Source organism: Halichoerus grypus, chromosome 6, assembly GCF_964656455.1.
Source record: "Halichoerus grypus chromosome 6, mHalGry1.hap1.1, whole genome shotgun sequence".
NCBI lineage: Eukaryota > Metazoa > Chordata > Mammalia > Carnivora > Phocidae > Halichoerus > Halichoerus grypus.
The window spans coordinates 121,186,918-121,194,994 of record NC_135717.1 but is presented as its reverse complement, the minus strand read 5'-3'; the positions used below and the strand labels follow the sequence as shown (position 1 = coordinate 121,194,994).

Here is an 8,077-nt window from a genome sequence, read left to right as displayed (position 1 = left end):
ACCCTCTGAGTACGGGGGCCGGTTTCAGATTTCACCCAGGAAACTCCCTAGCAGGTTACAAACTGAGAAGATCTCAGTTCCCTCCTCTGCAGACCGAAGTTGTGATGAGTAGAAGATCTTCAAAGCCCTTTCCTTTTACCACCCCCAACACAGCTTCCAGAGAGGAGCCGAGGTCGAAAACGCCTATTCTGAGATTCGCCACAAAGGGACGATGCGATCCCATTTTGAACAAACCTTGGAATTTGGTGCTCTTTAGGGAAAAAAAAAAATCTGCCTTTTTGGGTTCCTTTTCAGACTTCTCACGCCCCCTGCTGTTTTTATTTGTAACTTTTTAAAATTGGAAACTTGCAGAAATGCTCAACATAAATCTGAAAACAACCTAAGTGTCCATAGCTGTGTTCCACTCACAGCTTTGGAAAGACTCAGAAACATTCACTACTGATCAAATCGCAAAATTAAACTATTAATAAAAACATTTCCAAAGGTGTAAGTAGGCATAAATGACTGAAAATAAATTAGACATTTGAAAATATGTTGAGGGGCGCCTGGGTGGCTCAGTCGTTAAGCATCTGCCTTCAGCTCAGGTCAGGATCCCAGGGTCCTGGGATTGAGCCCCACATCGGGCTCCCTGCTCCGTGGGAAGCCTGCTTCTCCCTCTCCCACTCCCCCTGTTTGTGTTCCCTCTCTTGCTGTGTCTCTCTCTGTCAAATAAATAAAATCTTTAAAAAAAAATATGTTGAAAAAAATTTCATCTTTTTCTTTTAATGTTTCTTTTTTAAAAAAGGTTTTATTTATTAGAGAGAGGGAGAGAGAGGCAGAGAGTGCACAGCAGGGGGGAGGCAGAGGGAGAGGGAGAAGCAGGCTCCCTGCTGAGCTGGGAGCCCGACATGGGGCTCGATCCCAGGACCTGGAGATCACGACCTGAGCGGAAGGCAGACGCCTAACTATCTGAGCCACCCAGGCGCCCCTCTTTTAATGTTTAATATATTATTTTTTTCCTACTGTATGATCATTGGATCAAAAATATATTAAGGGGCGCTTGGGTGGCTCAGCCGGTTGAGTGAATGACTCTTGGTTTCTGCTCAGATCATGATCTCATGGGTGGTGAGATCTGTGTCTGGCTCCGTGCTCAGCGGGGAGTCTGCTTGAAGATTTTTCTCTTCCCTCTCCTTCTGTACCTCCCCCCACTCACATGCACACATGCGCTCTCTATCAAATACATAAATCTTAAATATATATATATTAAAAAAATAACCAGTACAAAATAAAGGAACATAACAAAAACTCCAAGTCTATTCTATTTAGAGCCTAGCATTGTTAGTACTTTGGTGTCCATCTATCTATCTGATATATAGTTCATATTGAAAATTTATTGTTTTTTTACCTTGCTTTTATCACTTAATAATATGTTGTACACACCTTTCATCTGTTAATAAATTAACTTTTAAAAACAAAACTTTTTTTTTTTTGGTGCAAAAAGGTGTTTTTTTTTTAAGCACGGGACGGACCCGTGGGCAGAAAGAGCTGCACTGGGGTTGTGAGGAGCAATTGATTATACTTTGGAGTTGGGGGAGGCAAAGGAAGTTTCTAAAAGGAATTTCATATGCTAAAGACTCACAGGATCCTGGAGGCCTAGATATTGTCAAGCTAAGGTTGTTTTTCCCTCTAGCAAAGCATTAACATTAAGACCCTTGGAGTTTCCTGGAGGAACGTCATACTCAGACTGACTGCCTCAAGTATTTGTTAACCGGCTGCAGGTTCTAAGAAGATTTAATTTTATCTACATTTCCTTCTTGCCTTTGTTCTCCACATCATTCCCCCCTGAACAGTTTTAACCCTTAATTCTTTAAGGCTGCTGAGGGTGGAAGGTCTTCTCTTCTGTAACTTCTTCCTGCTGAATAGGGATGTAGAGATGTCCCTGCCCATGGGTCAACATTGGTCAGTTGGGGGCCCTTATACATAGCCGTCACCAAAGGCAGAGGCAGCTAATCCAACATATATGAACCTCCTTGAGTGGAAAGGATCATCTGTCAGCTGGAAGTTACGGCAGTGAAGGAGTCTTGGCACCAGGCAGGGAGCCACCGGAAAAGATAATGAAAGAAGGTTAATATTATAATGAGAAAGAGAAGCCCTATAAAAACGGCCATTGATAGTTGACCAAAATCTTTCTCCAGTCCAGGTGTTTAACCAATCACTAAAGGAAAGAGAGAGTTAATTTAAAGCACCAATTCGGGTAATTTGAGTGTAACTTCTAGCAATCCTGTTGCATTTTTGTGATACCTGGAGTATATACACAACATTCTGTAAAAACAGACTTTTAAAAAAGAAACATTTTTAGGGGCGCCTGGGTGGCTCAGCTGGTTAAGCTCTGCCTTTGGCTCAGGTCATGATCCCGGGGTCCTGGGATGGAGCCTGCTTCTCCCTCTCCCTGCTGCTCCCCCTGCTTGTGCGCTCTCTCTCTGACAAATAAATAAAAATCTTAAAAATAAATAAAAATAAACATAAAAAAATTTTATTTATTTATTTGAAAGAGAAAGCAGAGTGCACATGTGTGCGCATGAAGTGAGGGGAAAGGCAGAGGGAGAGGGAGAAGCAGACTCCCCGCTGAGCAAGGAGCGGATTCGGGGCTCAATCCCAGGACCCTGGAATCATGACCTGAGCTGAAGGCAGATGCTTAACCGCCTGAGCCACTCAGGCGCCCCTAAAAATAAACATAAAAAAAAAAGATTTTATTTGTTTATTTTAGAGGGGGGAGGGTGGGCCTGGGGGAGGGGGAGGAGAGAATCCTCAAGCAGACTCCTGGCTGAGCACGGAGCCTGAGGCAGGGCTTGATCCCAGGACCTTGAGGTCATGACCTGAGCTGAATCAAGAGTCAGCTGCTTAACCAACTGAGCCACCTAGGTGCCCCAAGTGTTTTGTATTTCTAATGCTTTCCTCAGCAGCTGAGGAAGCTGGTTGGGGAAGTTCTACCAGAAGTCAGGCCTGTTGCTATTTCAGCAATTTCTTTTCTTCAAGTATTAGCACTATTTTACAAGAGGATTCTTTCCTGCTTTCCGGGGCAGGCAGAAGCCTCGGACCAATTCTGGGAACGGGCCACGGGCTGGGGGAGCCGTTAGGCCCGCGGGCTGAGCAGTTCGGCAGATAGGCTCTGGTCAGGGAGCTAGAACACTTGATTTCTGAGCCCAGATTTGTTCAGGCCTTGCAGAGGGACCCTGGATGCCTCCCAACCCCTCTGCGTTGTGGTGTCCCCGTTGTCCTTAGGGTGGGATCCAGACCCCAGGCTTGACCGCAGAGAATTCCGTGGTGATGGGGCAGGAGAAAACTGCTTCCTTCTTCTTGGACCCCAGACAATACTGTCTTCCCCCTCCTTAGCTTCCCCTGCCTACTTTCCCTCCCTAGCCTCTGGGAATCAGGCTCCTGGGGGGCCAGAGCTCCTGGTGATACGCCGCCAGGGAAGGGCATCCTGAGGGCCGTGGGGACTCATCTGTAGGTAAAAGCACCCCCTGCCTCTCTCCGTAGCCTGTGATCCTGTGTCTTCTCTTTCTCTCTCTTATTCTCACTCCAGCTCTTCCTTGGCCCCATGATGGATCTATTTTTCTTCTACTTTCCTGCCAGCCTTATTTATTCTATCTGCTCACCCACCATTCTGCCCAATTTTGCCACCACTTTCTCCAAAGGGAGCTGTTCTACCTGTCCCTGCTCTTTGCTCCTAGAACCCAGTACTCGGTGACTAGAATGGCCACCCAGGCGTCTTTGAAGTTCCCAGGCTGGAGGAAGGTCTGCCTTCTCCCTCTACTCCCCTGGTTTATCTTCTTTCTGTTCTAAGGGATTTTCTGGGAGGAAGTCGCTAGCAGCTCAGGCACTCACCCATCCTATCCCTGGGAACTGGAATGTTCTTGCGGACTATTTCATGCCTTTCCTGCTGCAGTGGGAGCCTTAGTCTTTGCCTGGCTGCCTTCTGGTGCCACATGAGCCCCCTCTTGGCTCCTTCTTCCAGCCTGGACTTGAAGACATGGGGGCTGGCAATGGCACAGTGGTAAGGGAATTTATTTTGCTGGGGTTCTCAGGTTTTGGTTCCCTTCGGGGCCCTCTGTTCTGGGGAGTCCTTTGCATCTACCTGGTTACCTTGCTGAGCAACTCCCTGACCGTCCTCCTCACGCTGGCAGACCCTGCCCTGCACGCCCCCATGTATTTCTTCCTTCGCCACTTCTGCCTGGTGGAAATCCTCTACCCCACAACTCTCGTGCCTAGGACGCTGGCAGACCTCCTTGCCTCCTGCCCCACCATCTCAGCCGCCCGCTGCTTCACCCCGCTGGATTCCTCTGCCCTCTGGCGTCGCTGAAGGCTGTTTGCTTACCGCCAGGGCCTGTGTCCACTACACTGCCGTCTGGAGGCCGCTGCCTTATACCCCCCTGATGAAGCGGGGGGCGCGTGTGAGTATGGTGGGGGCCTCCTACCTCATGGGCCTCGTCACTGGTACCACCACTCACTCCATCTTCATCTTCACTTTGCCCTTCCGTGGTGCCAACACAATCCACCACTTCCTGTGTGACGTCCTGCCTGTGCTGAGACTGGCTAGTGCCAGCACCTTATGGGGCGAAGTGGGCAATCTTGCCGTCACGATGGCCTTCATCCCGACCCCCTTCTTCTTACCGATCATAGCCTCCTATGCCTGTATCCTTGCCACCATCCTTGGGGTCGCGACATCCCAGGGGCGTCGAAAAGTCTTCTCTACCTGTTCCTCCCCCTGTTTGTGGTCATGCTCTTTTTTGGGACTGGGACAGTTGCCTATATGAGGCCTTGGGCAGGCTCCTCTCAGGACACGGACCAGATCCTTGCCTTCTTCTACGCAGTTGTTGCTCCCGTGTTAAACCCTTTTGTCTACACTCTGAGGGACAAGGAGGTCACAGGGGCAATGAGGTGCCTTGTGAAGAGATATGTTTGGAGCCCTTGATTTCCTTGAGTTCTTGGAGATAAAGGCCTGATACTTGGGTATTTTCAGAGGAGAGAGAAGCTAGGACCCTCAGACCCCAGGGGTCAGGCCTGCTCTGTGCATTGTGAATGTGGGATTCCTTGGCCTGCCCAGCTGGAGGGCCCAAGCCACTGACGTGCTGCTCAGAGCTCCGCTTCTGGAAGTCTCCTTTTATGGCCTTGACCTGACTTGTTTGTAGGTGCAGCGCTGCAAAAACATGCACTTGAGGGAAGGCTGAGGAGGGAAGGCGGCTGTGCCCATCTTGGGTGCAGATTGAGCAATTCCTGCTCTATTTGGAGGCTCAGGGCACCTTCTGGGGCTACGATTCCTGGAGATCTCTCTATCTTCTTCTCCCGGACTCCTCATTGCAAGCTTTTCTCTCTCATATCAGTTGCCTCTGGTACAGCAAGAGCTCCTTTACTCTAGGCGCAAGGTCTGGTCTGTGTGACTGGGTTGGCAGGGAAGGAACGGGAGTGGGATCTGGCTCAGACACTCAGGGGCCGAGTCTTGCTTGGTGTTGCTTTAGGTCTGGAAGCATCTGTCTAGTACTTCACTCCTGATTTACAATGGCTATCCTGGGATCCCTGAGGTGTTGATATTCTCTACGTAGCTTCCTTCTCACCTGCTGCCTGACTTGCTCTCTATTTTCTCCTCTGGTCGTAAGGTAGAAAGGCACATACAATTTCTCTCCTTTGACCAGTCAAAAGGTCTGATCTGACCCCTAGACTCCCAAGATGATGCTTTTGTTTCTTGTAAACTGTCCCCTATTTCTACTTGGAGGCCACCTTGATTTGCTGGCCAGAGAGACCTTACTTTTCTTGGGAAGCCAGTTCTTGTTTGTTCATGAACTCTCCTTCAGCAATAAGCCGTAGGAGGGGCCAGTACAAGCGGGGAAATCACTCTCAAGACACAATAAATGGGGGCCTTTAAAAAAGCATTGATTTTCAGTTTACAAAATTAACATTGTTAATTGCAGAGAATTTTGCATTCAGAAGAAAAGAAAATAACTATTACCATTTTGGTGTTAATGTCCTTGGGAAATTATTGCACTCTGGTTTCCCTCTATACATGTATATAAATATATCTTTAAAAACTAAAAATGGGATTTTATTATTTAAATTGTTCTATAACCTTTATTTTCCACTTTATTAAGCTATATTGTAGTACTTTACCATACAGGTAGAATTCTAAAGCATGATTTTAATATCCTTATAGTATCAATATGTGGATAAATACTATAATATTAAGCAACTCCTATTATTGGAATTAATCATTTTTGGTATAAATATTGCAGAGATAGAAATCATTGCAATTATATCTTTGTATTCTTATGTCTTTTATGAACACAAACTTCTAGAAATAAAATCGCTGACTAAAAACATGTACAGTTTTAGAGCTTTTGAAACATATCGCCAAATTGCCTTCCAAAAGAATTTTTATTGTTTTACAGTCCAATTTTCAGGGCAAGGAAGTGGACTAAGGGTCAGGAATATGTTGGTGTTAGATGGCCTGGGGAAAAGAAAGATGGGGAAGGGTGAATATTTAATATTCTTATAGTGCAGAAAAGGTCTGATGAAGAAGACAAGAACCCACCTTCCCTCAGTTGACGAAGGACTGGGTGAGACCGAGGTGGACTGGGGGGCAACATGAAGCATCACAGTCAGACCCAAGGATGACTTCTTGACAGAGTTGGTGTCTGAACAAGACGAGGGGAGAGAACTTTTCCTCCACTGTTCTGAGCTGGGGATATGACAAGAGGAGGGCATGATGAAATCAGACTGGCTCAGCCCTAGGTGGCTTCATGCTTTTCTCACTTGAGATCGTGACATCAGCTCTGGAGGTGGAGGTCCCCTATTTTCAGGGTTCCTGGATAGAATTGTTAGGAAAATACAGAGTGCTCTGTTAAATTTGGATTTCAGATAAACAACTAACAATTTAAAAAAAAAAATTTTTTTTTGGGGCACCTGGGTGGCTCAGTCGTTAAGTGTCTGCCTCTGGCTCAGGTCATGATCCCAGGGTCCTGGGATCGAGTCCCGCATCAGGCTCCCTGCTCAGCGGGAAGCCTGCTTCTCCCTCTCCCGCTCCCCCTGTTTGTGTTCCTTCTCTCTCTCTCTCTCTGTCAAATAAATAAAATCTTAAAAAAAAAAAAATTTTTTTTTTTTTTAGATTTTATTTATTTGAGAGAGAGAGACAGAGATAGTGAGAGAGAGAGCACAAGTGGGGAGGAGAGGGAGAAGCAGGCTCCCTACAGAGCAGGGAGCCCAATGTGGGACTTGATCCCAGGACCCTGGGATCATGACCTGAGCCGAGGGCAGACGCTTAACCTACTGAGCCACCCAGGCGCCCACAACTAACAATTTTTTAATATAAGTATGTCACATAAAATATTTGGTCACAGGGATTTAGGACTGTTCTGTCTTTCCAGGGAAAGAAATATTCAGGGGGTGCCTGGCTGGCTCAGTTGGTGGAGCGTGTAACTCTTGATCTTTGGGTTGTGAGTTTGAGCCCCATGTTGGGTGTAGGGATTACTTTTTTTTTTTTTAAGATTTTTATTTATTTATTGAGAGAGAGAGAGAATGATAGAGAGAGAATGAGAGGGAGGAGGGTCAGAGGGAGAAGCAGACTCCCTGCTGAGGAGGGAGCCCGATGTGGGACCTGATCCCGGGACTCCAGGATCATGACCTGAGCCGAAGGCAGTCGCTTAACCAACTGAGCCACCCAGGTGCCTGGGGGGGGGGTAGGGATTACTTAAGAATAAAATTTTTTTTAAAGAAATATTCGGGACAGGAGTGCCTGGGTGGCTCAGTTGTTAAGCGTCTGCCTTCGGCTCAGGTCATGATCCTGGGGTCCTGGGATCGCCCTGCATCGGGCTCCCTGCTCCACGGGAAGCCTGCTTCTCCCTCTCCCCTCTCCCCCTGCTTGTGTTCCCTCTCTCGCTGTGTCTCTCTCTGTCAAATAAATAAATAAAATCTTTAAAAAAAATAAATATTTGGGACATATTTACATTAAACATTATTTATTGTTCATCAGAAAATCAAATTTAACTGGACATCTTGTATTTTCATTTGTTAAATCTGGCAAATCTATACCCAGGTGTTATTCAAG

General features: G+C 46.8%; 1 protein-coding gene across 1 annotated transcript; it reads left to right on the top strand.

Annotated features, from left to right (window-relative positions):
• Positions 1-4,012: 4,012 nt before the first annotated feature.
• On the top strand, positions 4,013-4,954 carry LOC118532167 (olfactory receptor 10P22-like). The gene is given in 3 exon segments (XM_036086573.2): positions 4,013-4,329; positions 4,331-4,743; positions 4,746-4,954. Coding segments are annotated over 3 exon segments (939 nt in total).
• The last annotated feature ends 3,123 nt before the right edge of the window (positions 4,955-8,077 follow it).